General features: G+C 32.7%; 1 protein-coding gene across 5 annotated transcripts in view; it reads right to left on the bottom strand.

Moving 5' to 3' along the window:
- Positions 1–14,708, bottom strand: part of LOC145334678 (uncharacterized) — a 140,601-nt gene that overhangs the window by 88,888 nt on the left and 37,005 nt on the right. For all 5 annotated transcript variants that reach the window (XM_080180240.1, XM_080180239.1, XM_080180242.1 and 2 more), the window contains 3 exons: positions 7,291–7,401; positions 5,598–5,668; positions 564–666 (listed from right to left, as the gene is read on the bottom strand). In XM_080180240.1, coding sequence (XP_080036366.1) covers positions 564–666; positions 5,598–5,668; positions 7,291–7,401 — 285 coding nt within the window. The remainder of the gene's footprint in view (positions 1–563; positions 667–5,597; positions 5,669–7,290; positions 7,402–14,708) is intronic.

Here is a 14,708-nt window from a genome sequence, read left to right as displayed (position 1 = left end):
TTAGAGATAAATTTACTGCTCTTACATTGTCTTTCTGTTTGTCTGTTTTTTTGTCTGTCCATCTGTTTGTCTTTTTGATTGTCTGTCTGTTTGTCTATTTGATTGTCTGTCTGTTTGTCTTTCCGTCTGCTTGTCTGTCCGTCTGTTTGTCTGTCCGTCTGTTTGTCTGTCCGTCTGTTTGATTGTCTGTTGTTTTTTGTCTGTGTTTTTATTGTCTGTCTATTTATCTCACTATCATTTTTGTCTGTCTGGCTGTTTGTGTTTATGTTTATCTATCTGTTTGTTTTTGTCTTTGTTTATAATTTTCTCCCTATTTGTCTAGCTGTTATTCTTTCTGTCTATCTGTATGTTTGTCTATATTTTTAACTATCTTTCTGGTTATATATATATGTTTGTTTATCTGCTTTTTTGGCTTTCTGTTTGTCTGTCTGTTTGACTGGCTATTTGTTTTGTCTGTCTATTTTCAGATGTCTTGCTAAATAATTTCTTTTAAGGGCAGACGGACGTACGGTCATCGTAAGATATAAAGTAGCTATGCTACTGATAAAAAAACTAATATTAACCTGAAAGACTTTAAGAGAATTGTGTTGAGTGTTGTTGAGATCAGGACGCGGGGGCCCAAACCATGTGAGGCTGGGGCTGGGGTAACCATACCCACTCTCACATCTAGATAGATAGATAGATAGATAGATAGATAGATAGATAGATAGATAGATAGATAGATAGATAGATAGATAGATAGATAGATAGATAGATAGATAGGTAGATAGATAGATAAACACATTGTATGCATGATGGTAATTCTAAATATTCACCTGACCTACTTTACTATTTGAACTAAGTTCATGGTGTTTTTACAATATAACTATACAATAGACAGATTTTTATTCCTTAAAGCTATATTAACTTTGCCCACAGGACGGGGACACTGTTCCTATTTAGTATTTGGTCTTTAAAATCAAGTAATAGCATCAGAAATATAAAAACAGCAGAGTTCCTACAAAAGAACAGAAAGCAGTTTGCTAGTAGACGAAAAGGGTCTCCACAACTTTGGCCAGGTAGTTGTCTGGATTATACAACTATACTTCAATATTAGCTTTAAAAGCTTTGCTACTTTTAATCTTATCTTTTTTAACTTAATTGAATGAACACTGGTAAAAAGTTTGAGAGCTAACAAAGTGGAGAAGAAAAGTTAGTTCTCTCTATCCAAATTTTTCACACCTAGTATTTGTCAGGGATAAAGGGAGGGGACAATGTAGGATAATTTTATTGTTCCTCATTATATGACACAGTATATGACAGCTGGAAAATATCAGAGGGAAAAAGGTTGTGGATTAATCTAGTTATCAATGTCCTCTTTCTCTTTTTATTTGTCTGTTTATCAGTCTGTTTTTTTATGGTCTGTCAGGTATTGTCAACTGATTGTACACCTGTCTGTCTGTCTGGTTATTTATATGTCTGTTAGTCACGATAATTATAGTTTTTAGCTTCATAACATAAAACATATTTTTTTTGTCTGCTTTTCCTTTTTAAACATAGCAAAAAGGTTTTAGCTTCCTACCATAAACGTTCAATGATTGGGGTAAGGGGTATTACCCCCCTCAAATTTTAAAATCCTCCATCTATCCCCCAATAAATCTTAAAAAATACATTAGATTACCCCCCTCACCCCTTTAAAGCTAATCATTCTACCCCACTCAAAATAAAATAATAAATTGGACGTTCATTTTCCACCCCCCTCCCTTTGCAAATATATGTGCACGCGCCAATATCAAATTTATAATTCAACTACAGTATTGTCAAATTTGAAATTAACCTATATTTAGCTTAACTAATAGGTATTTAGATCAATATGTTTAAACAATCATACAAAACACAAAAAAATAGCAAAAGTCATATTATGCACTTTTTTGCAACGGAATAAAATTAATCTAACAAGGAAAATTATATCCATAAGTAGCGTAGTGACGAACAGATTTCTTTGTAATTTTCTTGTTCGTTATAAGTAATAGTTCATTATTTTGTTTCTACAAGCAGTGAAGCGTAACTCATTAAGAATTAAAGAAATAAATTGATGTACATTGTACATTCCCAATGATAATTCACAAAAAATCCCCTTCTGTATAGTTACAATTAGTGGTTGAAACGTTTGGACGCTCAACTTAATAGACTAACCAATCAAAATTTAATATATGTCTCCAAACTTTTTAAGCCCACGAATAAGAAAACGTTATTAAAAAACTTTGTAATAAACAAGCCAATGTCCCTTCCTTCCTCCCTGGTAACTCATAGACACACAGACACTACGAATTAAGTTTATAGAGTAGTTGTTATTAAAACTAAATATTTTAGCTAAAATGTAGAAACATCTGATGAACTAAACATACATAAATTACATACATGGATTAATTAATTAATTTACTGTCAGAATAAGAATGAAAGACTTTTACAAGGGTAGGTTAATTAATCTACATCTCTGTATACCCCCATTTATTTACAAGCAAAGGATTTGGGGGAAATTCTTTTAGGGTAAATTTCCCCCATCCACCCCCTTTACCCCATCCCATTCCCCTCTGGATGAACGAACTAACCAATAAGTTATGTTTGAAACCTAAATTGACGACAATTTTCATATTATCCACGTATATTCTATATTCATTGATGTGAAATTAAAACCCTTTGATCTTAATGATTAAACACTATACTGAAGTCAGGAAGATGAATTTGGTGTGGCGTGCATAGCAATTCACCAGTGCAGGGTGTTGACAACCCACTACAGCCACTACTGATTAAGAATTTAAACAAGGATGCAACATTTATATTATTTTAATATCTATATTTTGATGCATGACTGAGTGACCGACGGACGAAGTAAATCAAATACTAGATGCTTATTGTACGGTGAATCTTCACAAAAAATTCAGACTTCTTTCTTGAATAGCAGCCTAGAAATAACAGATAACATTTCACCCAGAGCCTTACGGACTGACAAACAGAGCAAAGCAACTATACAATATTTTCAGTAAAGGTTAATTCAATAAATAGAAATTATATTTATAATAAAATGAATGCAAAATTTGTCTAAATATACACCTAATACAATTCTCAATAGTGTTTTCACATAGGGACATAATATTTCATTCGTAAAAATAGTTAAAATGGCAATTTCTGATTTCAATATACAATTTTTCTCTCATATGTTCTATCATACTATTGTTTGATAGTTAAAGAGTTTGATATAACAGATCTATAGTATAGATTTATGTATAAACAGATAAATCCATCCAACCCTTTTATAATGACCTTTTTCATATGCTAGCAAATTGTTTTCTTCTACTAGGCTGTGTTAACATTCCCGACACCATTGGTTTATTTTAAAAGACACAATTGACACAAGGTCATTGGAATAGGGAAATATATTTATTTAACTCCATCCCCCTCTAGTGTTTCGCTCTAATTTTTATATTATTGCGCTAATCATGTTGAATTTTCTAGCTGGAATATGGGGACGTCACCAAATACATCCTCCATTATAAATCTGGGTCAAACGAAATAGAAAGGATTTCTGCACAAAATATATAGGGCTGGGATTAAGGAATAGGGCAATGGAAAATAGGTTTTAATTCTACTGTTTAACATATAGAAAAGACGCCCATAAGCCTGATATTAATATTGTTTCCTAACCTAACCTCATCTATTTAGAATAAGCAATTGTATAACCTGTTTCTGGTACCATGTAACATGTATATATTAACAAAAACAAGACTTAACCATTACGGACGGACCGGTACTTATAATGGAAAAGACAAAACTTAAAGAAACATGAATAAGATTTTAATTAATTAAGCACTCTCTTTGTTTATCCTAAGTTTTAGATTTAGTTTTTTTTCAAGGAGGGAGAGGATAATGGCGTTTAAATTTTACTTTGCAATATTTACCAGCTTACAGAGGTAGAAATACCCGCGATCGAGGCTAAAAACGTAGCACATCCGCTCGTCGTCGGGAAGGTGATAGGTTCGAATCTCGGTCCGACACCGCGTCATAACTAAAGACGTTAAAAATGGTTCCTACTGCTGCTATGTTAGGTGCGCGACATAAATAGTTAGAGTAGGGGGAATGCCTTGGCCCAAAACAGGCGCAACTCACTACCATGCACAGTTAGGACTTCTTAGACAAAGGTCGTGCAATCAAAGGGTTGGTTGTCTGATGGGCAAATGGACGCTTTACATCGCAATCATAGGGCTTAGGGCATATCAATAAAAAAGCCACATTGTTACAGAAACACTGACAAATTGTCAGCAACCTATGCTCCCTCTGTGGAGTGAGAAGGGCTTGTTACTGTTACAGAGGTAGAAATCAATCATTGGGTTTGGGGGAGGAGGTTAATACGCATCCATTATCCAATCCCTGTACGAGTAAGTTTTTTTACTTTTAATTAGTTATATAACTTGTATCAATTAGATTCTCTTTTAAAAGCTTCGCTTCTAGCATCTAGGATATTTCATGATAATTTTTTGTTTAAAACAATTTAGGTAGAGGTGATCATACACCTAATAGCCTTAATCTGGACCATTGCTTCTTTTAAGGTTTTTGAAAAATGCTGATAGCTATATTTTTGAATAAAATCTTCATCTTGCATAAAAGTTTCATTTATCTCTTAATTAGATGTATAGGCATAGAAATAGGGCAGCAACAAAAAGGCACTAATAGCGGTGTCCTTGAATTGGCTTAAGACCAGAGAAATATCAAATATTAAAATTGGTTTAAGACCAGAGAAATATCAAATATTAGATGAGGGGCAGGTATATTTTGTAAAATAATCGTATCATATTAGTATTGTACCCCTTTGGTTAGGTTAGGTTATATTAGGTATAGGTTAGCCACGTTGGGTTAGGGAGCTACAGGCGTAAAGAAAAGGAGTTACAAGATTTTCTTTCAGTAATCGTCATGCAAAGATTTAAATCGATCGGACGACTAACGTAATCGGTATATGTAAGAACAAAGAGCTATCCGTCACGTGCATACGAACAGGCAGACGACCTTACATGTAGAGGTACTGCGCATGGAAGATTGCTAATAAAATGATCGTGACCTATTGCACGACCGACCCTCACCTTCGTTAATTTTTAAAACAGACCAAAATAAACTTGATAGCACCGAAAAAGATGCGCGCAAAATGAATAACTAGGAGTAGGAAGGTAGAATTCTAAATTAATAGAATCATCCTATCATTTTCAAAACTTTTTGTTAATCTTTATATAAAAAAGGTACACTATTAAAGAAAAATAATAGAGGGGGCAGGGGTTAAATAACTGTATGTTCACGAGGTGGGGGCCTTGTGCCGACTTTGAATATAAGCCAAAGGCGTCGGAAATATTAACAAAGCAAAGTCGCTACAAAAAAGCAGAAGCAGACAAAAAGGGTCTCCAGGTAGTTGTCTGGATTATACATCCATACTTATACATTTATTCATTAAAGAATCACCTTATCGATTTAAAACTTCATAAAACTGTTTATTAAAATATCACTTGGTAAAATCTCATCATTTTTTACTCTTCATATTTTAGTTTTAGTACAAATTAAAATTAATATATTACCTTATGTCGATGATAGAACCCTCCTCTGCAGTTAAAACCCCATCCTTCACTTCTCCCCCGTCTATTGATAACTAAATAGATAAATACTATAATTAAAAGATTGCCTAAATTAAGACAATGGTAAATAAATAAATGTACATCACCAATGATAATACACAAAATGATGATATCCCCTCTGTAGATTACAATTAGTAGTAAAAACGTTTCAACAACCAACCAATCTTTAACCATCGAATAAGAAAACGTTATCATATAGCTATGGGGACTCTCTTCTAAAAATGAATGGATAAATAAATATTATAAACATTTTTTCTCATAAATAAAAAAAATAACTTATTATCTATTGTCCTGTCCATAGCGAACATTAGAAGCAATTAATACAAATTTTCTATCACCAGACGAAAGAAGAAAAAACAATTTTCTATAGAAAAAGAAATTAATCTTAATAGAATCTCAGTTTTTCTTCACTGTCAAATTTGTCATTTTCGATTTTTTTAGCCCCCTCTTTCACTTTTTATAAGCGCAGCTACTCTAAAACCAGTGAATTACAAATATAACTTTCTTGTTTGATGGCGGATTAACAAAAATAACAAATAGTTGTATTTATTATTAATTAGGCTGTTTAGTAAATAGCAACTTTATAGCTAGTAAAAACAATATTTTCTGTTATAAATAATTTAGTGTAGTACTGTGCTTTAAAAAAATGATGGCCTTTAAAGCTAAACTACCTTTGGAAACAGTTGTTCTTGTTTAAATTAAGATTTAAGGTGGTAGTTAATTATGAGTGTTTGTCCACTTGCTAAAGAAAATATTTTGCCGATTAATCCTCTTTAAGACCAAGAAAATGTGGTGTCAACATAATGTAGCTGAAAGTAATTGGATGACCGTCTGTGTGTTTTATGTAGGTCTCATTTTCGGTCAACCCCACGTTCTGTATGTATGTCTGTTTGTCCGTATGTGTAATTGTCTGTCAATCTGTCATTTTATATGGCTATTCCTTTCCGTCCGTTTGGCTGTCTGTCTGTCTGTTAAAGATTATGTCTGAAACCCTCTGTCAGTTTGTTTGTCTTTTGTAGCCTCTGTCTGTATGTTTGGGATTTGTCTGTCTTTCTGTTCGTCCATCTGTATCTATATTAATCTGTCTAACTGTCTCTACTTCTTTGTCTGAATATCTGTCCGTCTGTCCATCTGTCAGTCTAAATTCTATGTCTGTCTGTAAACTCGGTCTATTCGTCTGTCCATCCGTACGAGTGTCTGTCTGTCTATCCGTCAGTATGTATATAGTTTAATTAGTCTGTCTTTCCATCTGTCAATTTGTTTGTTAGTCTGTTTTTTCTCCCCTCATTTGTCTGTCTGTTAATATGTTTGTTTTTTGCTTTTTCATAAAAACACCAAAGTTATTTGACGAGTTTTAGAAGCAATTATAATCAAAAGAGGGCAGAGACAAGGATAATTATGTACATAAGTATTCCAGTATGGGAAGAGAACCAGTTCTCAGCCATTCTGAAAAATCATGTATAGCATCGTATTATAGATAATTTTCCATAGATATTAAAAAAATCATAAAATTAATACCATTTTTGTTAGCCCAAGCCTTTGGCTCCTCGGGGCTAACAAAATATTTCTATAATGTTTCTTTTTAATATCCGCGGAAAGCTGTCTATAATACGATGCTATGAATAACTAAACCCACCTCTAAACTAGCCTCAATGGCCACATTAATGTTGATATACTTCTTCTTGGCATCGAATGTTATCAAATCATTCACCACACACAACCACTGCCCATGGTCCTCTGGCTCAACCTAGATAAATAGATAGATAATAGATAGATAGATAGATAGAGTTGGGTGAATAGATAGATGGATGGATAAATGAATGGGTGGATGGATATATAGATGAACACTGACAGTATGGACGAGGTGGCTGTCCATAACACTTTAACGTCAGGTCCAACAACAACAAAAATCTCTCCTTTTCTGTCCAATCATCCGGGCTATTAAGTTAATTAACACCCATCATGGTAATGAGTTGCGCCTGTGTTTGGCCAAGGCATTCCCCCTACTTTAACTCCTAATGTGCGCATCTGACATAGCAGCAGTAGAAACTAGTGTTAGTGCGCTACATGTTGAGCCACGGTCGTAGGTTAAGATAGATAGATACGTACAATATTTATATGATATATTAAAACATAGATAGATAGACAGTTAGACAGAAAGTAAAACCAAAATAGATAGACCTAGTTATTACAATACCCCAAAAATTGATGCAATTTTGGAAGTAAACAAATTATGATCATTATATTTAAATTTTATTCTGCTCTATTCTTCTTAAAGAAAAGCTATTATTAGATAGTCTAGCCTTAATTTACACCAGGGCTCGGCAGCCGCACGTCAGTCGCAGTGAAATCGTCATATTATATCTTTGAAATTAAGTTTGATGTCTAAACCTGTTCCTAAATGATAATCTATCTTTTCACCTTTTTTTATGCACACAAGCAGGTTAAATTTTGAGTTTTATGCGCGGCTATGGTGCGGCTGCCGAGCCTTGAATGACATTAAAAAACTGCAGGGAAAGCAGACGCATTTAGCTGTTCGTTTTTTTTCATGCATCCATCCGTTACTTAGGCATTTTAGAATTGTCTAGTCGAGTTCAAACTTGGCATGGAAGCGTAGCAACTTGTTCAATAATTAATAAAAATCCATTTAAAACACATTAATAAGTATTTTACAACAAATTTTATGAGATATGACTATCCTGATTTTATAGTAACAGTGCTTAGAACGATTGGGTAAATGTAATTTTGTTCACCTTATGCATTCTATACTCAAACAAGGATGACAACATCCATAAGTAGCGAAGCACCAAAAACGACGGGAAATTTAATTTTGATATCTATAACTAAAAAAAAATTTTAAATCGGACCATAAACACTGAAGATATGGGAAAAAATGTGAAAATTTAAAAATAGCCTAAAACCTGCTAAAAGGCAGTCTGGCCGTCATGGTTGTATTCTTTAAACGACGAGAAATTTTATTTGGATATCTTAACCGAAAAAATTATGAAAATCGGACCATAAACACTAAAGATATGGAGAAAAATGTAAAAAATATAAAAATAGCCTAAAACCTGCAAATAATCGGTCCTACCGCCATTGATGTTTAATTAATAATTGTGCTCCTTAATGATGGGACTGTTGTTAAAAAATTTCAACATTCAATCTTTTATAGGAGCTGAGTAAATCTCATTTCCCCCATAGCGTTACGGACTGACTGACGAACTGACTGACGGACAGACAAAGTGAATTATAGAGTAGTTTCGCTACTAAAAATTATGAGATATGTTAACAAGGAATTTTTGTAATACTTGCATATTGAATGCGTTGTTATTATATATTTGTCAATTGTTATTTATCTGTCTAATTCGTTAAGTTTTGCTTCTATGGATGTTGTCATCCTTGTTTAACAAAAATTTCTATTTCTGTGCATTTGTCACATGAGTGTGTGTAGTAAAAAGTGTTGAACAAGATTTTAAAAGATTTTGCAAAAATTTTGCATAATTGGAATTATTCAAGTATTTCAAATAAAGGTTTTGAGCATCAAATACTCAAGAGAAATATTTTACAAAAGATGGATAATAGTTATTTATCGCATTTTATTATAGACAACTTTCTACGGACATTAAAATAAAAAGTTATAAGATTAAAACTGGTAATAATCTTAAGAATTTTATCTTAATATTCTTTAAAATTGGTCTGTAATACAATGCTATACATGATTTTTCAGTATGTAAACATGTAAACTCCAAAGAACAATTTAAATATTTAAAACCAATAGTTGTAATAATATAATTTGAAAACCCAATACAAATCTCCTTGTTTAAGTCAATTTTTTTACTGATAGGACCAAGATTTTTATATTGAGGGGGTTTCAAAGTTTAAGGGGGGTAATCTAACATATTTTTTTCATATTTGAGGGGCTTCAAAGTTTAAACATCCCCGTACCCAAAGATTTGGACGTATATGATTAGGACAAACAAACAATCCATTTGATAGCAGCTGGTAATAGAAGATAAAAAGAAAGAACGAGAGAGCTCGCCATGGAAAAGGGCTCTGACCATGGATTTAAAGGGATGAGACAATTAATGTACATCCATTTTGATGACACAAAAAAAAATTACCCTTTCTGTAGATTACAATGAATTGTAATAAACTTAATAAACCAATCAATCAATATTCAATAAAAGTCCCCAAAGTTGTTGCGACAACGAATTCTAAAAAGTCAGTATAAAACTTTGGAGACTAGTTCAATAAACAGCCCAATGTTCCCTCCCTCTCTGGTTCTGACAAATGTGCATTTGTCTAAGAAGTTTTGTAGTAATTCCATATTTTGGTAAAAGAGATTAAACAACCCCCCAACCAGCATTTTGGCCAAAGAGATAGCTGTTTATTACATTAGTCCCAAAACCTTTACAATAACGTTTTCTTATTCGTTGGCTTAACAACTTTTGGGACTTTAACTGAACTTTGATTGGTTGGTTTATAAAGTTGAGTGTTTAAACGTTTTAAACACTAATTTCAATCTACAGAAGGGGTAATTTTGTTTGTCAACATTGAGGATGTACATCAAGTAATCGGTCATTGTCTTATCCCATTAGATATCTGATTTTAGCCGTTTTAACATTATGTAATTATATAGATTATAATATCCTTATTCAAATAAAACTTAAGGTGTATGTCCGTTAAGATCTCACTAGGCTTAATCCTGCATAATGTAATATAAGATTGGGGGGGGGGGGGGTGAACTCTAAACATTGAAAAAAAAGGGAATTTCCTACTTTCTCTTTTATGTTAAAAGTCAACCCTTTTAAAGATATCTTCAAAAATGAGACATTTAAACATTTCAAAGATACGGCCAAAAGGGACTGATATTCTCTAAAATAATGAACAAGGACAATAATTATATAATCAGCGTGCATGGTAGCTGTATTTAGAGCCATAGTAAACTGGGGATAGATGTCACCGCTTTTGGCCTACATATTCTATTGACGTCATAGTCGTGGGATTTAGAAAGGGAAGGGGGAAAGATACCCCCAGAAAAGAGATGGGGTATAGGGTATTTTCTACGTCCATAAAAAAGGGAGGTCAAAATCAGTGACATCTATCCCCATTTTGCTAGGGCACTACAGACAGCTACATCAGCGTGGCCAAGTTATACTGTAGATAACGATTGGTGAGTGGACATGCTCTATAATTTAAAATATTTGCAATTAAACAATAATTGATAAGTGGACGAATGGACAATGGACATGCTCTAGCACCTAGAAGCTTTGCAATTAAACAAAAATCTTAGACTTTAAACAATTAAAATGCCCTTTTTTGGTTCAATGTTTTGATATTAAGATAAGCTTTTTCCATAAAGCTTATTTGTTATAAAAAGTGTTAAACATTTTTAAAACAAAGTTTAATTGAACAATGATTTTTTAACGTCTATACCTTTAATAAAAAGCAATACATTTTTTTGTTTGAAGCAAACTATTTATGTACCCTTTTCAGTCATGGTCAATAGATATGAAGGCAAAAAAAAGATTTTTACACTTAAAAATTTAACTAAGAAAATCTATAAAAAAAAGCCCAATTATTTCTTGAATACTATCTTATACCCCAAACTTATGCAGACAGAGATAGGTTTTTAGAAAAGAAAAAATAGTATCAGTTATTTATCGTATCGTATTGTAAACAGATATATTGAAAATTATAAGATTAAAAACCGTTTTGTTAGACCCAAAGGGCCAAGGGCTAACAAAACTGGAATCAATTTTATGCTTTTAATTTAATATTAGTGGGAAATTTCTGTAAATATCTGTAACACGATGTTATACATGATTTTTTATTATAGCTGAGAACTGATTCCAATCCAGCGGATATTAATCAGTTTTGTAATGACATCTTCTTATTCGTCAGCTCAACAACTTTGGGGACTTATTTTCAAATACTCCTACCCTTGTCTCTGTGTTAACTTGCGGGTTATTTTATTGACCAACTCGTAAACTTTTAGAACCTACTTAATTACTCTGTTTTTTTGGCCGATTTTAAAACTTACTTTTAAATCTTTTTTGTTATGAGAATCATAGTTTAACGCTATTATTAAACTTAATCATTTAAAATCTTTTACATAAACAAGATTTAAATAAAAGCATGGTTTTAATTCATTAATATATGAAAATAAATAGTCTAAAACCACCCATTGACTTTTATTGTGAAGCAGTCCTAAAATGAACAACTTTAACTTTAATAGTATTATACTTTTTTTATGAGAAATATTAGGATTTTAAAAACTGGGCCTTTAAATAGTTGATATGATGTATTTATGGCCTCCTAGATACCAATTATGTAATTTAAGATCTCATAACTTTATATATTTATTTATCTGTATACCCATCTAATCATCTCAAGTTATATGATAAACAAGGATGACAACATTCATAAAAGCGAAGCTCTAAAATCAGAATGAAGGACAAACAAATAATAAATCTAATAAATTGTAAAATCTTATTAATTATTTTAAGATCCAGAAGGTGGTATTTTTTCTTGTGCATTTATCGTCCAATGTCTTATCCCTTTAGATCCCTGATTGCCAGCTATGAAATAGCAATTATGTAATTAAAGAAATGATAACTACTTTTCATTTCAAATGAAATATAATATCTAAATTACTATTTATTGGGTTGTTCATACAATGTTCATAAAATTTATTCATTGCTTGTATATTAAGAAGGATGACAATATTCATAAAAGAGAAGCTCTAAAATGGAAGGACAAACGAACATTAACATTGTGTCAAAAAGTCATCATCCTTCAAATGGACTTCCTGGTAACGTCTATAGAGTTGCTACGCTTTCTAAATCTTATTGTTATAGGAATCATCATGATGTAAAGTTTGAAATCGACGGACGGACGGGCCGATCTTAATTATACAAATCTTCGCTTTTAAATTTATGAAGCTAAAATAATTTTGGCGAAAATAAAATATTATTTCTATGTTACATTTTATAAACTTATCTTTAAATTGGTAGTTAGGTGTTTGACAAAGCTATTTGATCATAGGTTTAATAATATATCTGGTCAACTAAAACTATCTATCTATCAATTTATATCTGTTTATCTATCTATCTATGTCTATTTAGGCGTTTGACATAGTTATTTAATCATTGGTTTAATTATATACAAATATATGTCAGCTATATCTATCGATCTATTTATATGTATGTTCTATAATCTATCCATATACATTCATATCTATCTTTCATTCTATCTATCTATGAATGTATAGTTTTGACATAAGTAGTTGAATATAGCTAGATCTATCTTTCTACCTATTTATATATTTGTCAATCTATCTATTGATACATGTATTATTGTTTTAAGCTATTTAACAGGGAAAATAGAGAGGATGGGGATTAACATGAAAAAAGCCCTTTAAAGCATTCTTTAATTGTTGGTTAGGTAATTAAAACAAGTTTGAAGTACGCCAAGTACTCAGGGATACAGGGATAGGACAATGGACCATTAATTAACTCTCCTATATTAATATTAGTATATTCTGGTTACAGGGGCGTCCAAGCTTTTTCATTTGGGGGGGGGGGATTCTTATATCATAGAGGTATTTTTTTATTTGGGGGGGGGGGTAAAAATGGAAAATTCAGAATTTTGGGGGTGCCTACAGCAAATTTATTTTTTTTGGGGTGGGGGGGGGGTTAATTACCCCTTTACCCCCCCCCCTGGACGTCTTTGTCTGGTTATTCTAACTGTTATGTCGTTGTTATGTCAACATAAGTAAGCATTCTTTTTGTAGATTTTATGTCAGCCTAGAGGCTATTATTATCAAATCTAAAAAAAACTGAAAAGTTGATAATAAGGCAGCCTCAAACACTTTTTATTAAGGCCATATAGTCGACACAAACCATTGAATGTTACCACTTTAGACAGGGAATTCCTCACCCTGCTTTAGAGTGAGACTATCTACTTTTTCTTTCACGTGACAAGTGAAGCTTTTCTAGAATTAGATCTACGGGCAAGGACGTCCAAGTTTTATGGGTTTTTTTTGGGGGGGGGGGAGGTTATAAAAAGGGGTTTTTAAAGGTTTGAGGTTGGTAACCTAATCTTTTTTTTTTTAATTTTAGGGGGATGAAATGAGGGGTTTCAAGGATTGAGGGGGTTAATACCCCTTTACCCCCCTCATGGACGTTTAAGTCTACGGGTCCGTCAATCAGTAAAGATTTTCCAGTCCGTTGGTGCGCACGTGAGATAAAAAGTAATCAAAAGCAACCAAAACAATATAATTTTAGCCAAATTATAAGCAATTTAGTGACTGACGAACAGGATTTGTATTTGTCTTTGTAGTTTTTCCCTTTATGTATGTTGTCATCCTTGGTTGGTTTTTATCTATTTTAAACCATCTGATTTGTGAAACCCTCCAAAGAAAAGACTAGCCATATAATAAAACTTTTAAAGTCTACCCAAAGTTAAAAAGACCCACTTCTAACACTCATCATTTGTTTTTCAGTATGGCTTCGAAATTGATTATTTTCCGCTGGATTAGAACCGGTATTGAGCCATACTGAAGAATAATGTATCGTTTTATGGACAGTTGTTCACGAATAATAAAATATATGTTAGTTGTTTTGGCCAGGCCTTGGCCTTCAGTTGTTTAAACAATGTTTATAAAAAGCACAGCAATTACAAGCCCATAGCCCATATTTCTTTTAGTGACAGTCAGACAGACAGATCTACTCAAATATAGAGTAGCTGTGTTTAAAAAAATAAAAGGGGGGGAGGGTCGATGACACAATTTCGCGTAATCCAAAAAGGAAATTGTCCATTGGGCAAAGATTGATGAGCGAAATTAAAACGTCTGTTGATATCTATCTTTGTGCAGGCTAGCAGGGTTGCAGGGATACGAATCTGCACGAAAAAACGAACCTTCTACCAAATTTCTAAATTGAATTGCTCTCTAATAATTCTGAGGATAGGGGGGGGGGGGGCGGTGAAAGATTTTTTTTATGTAGGGACCTTGTTTTCCCTCAAAGTGCCTTGTTGAGCACCGAAAAACCT

Source organism: Acartia tonsa, chromosome 12, assembly GCF_053477335.1.
Source record: "Acartia tonsa isolate MP-2025a chromosome 12, ASM5347733v1, whole genome shotgun sequence".
In the NCBI taxonomy this organism is placed as follows: domain Eukaryota; kingdom Metazoa; phylum Arthropoda; class Copepoda; order Calanoida; family Acartiidae; genus Acartia; species Acartia tonsa.
Note: the sequence above shows the minus strand (reverse complement) of the source record. Positions and strands in the feature narration are given on the sequence as shown.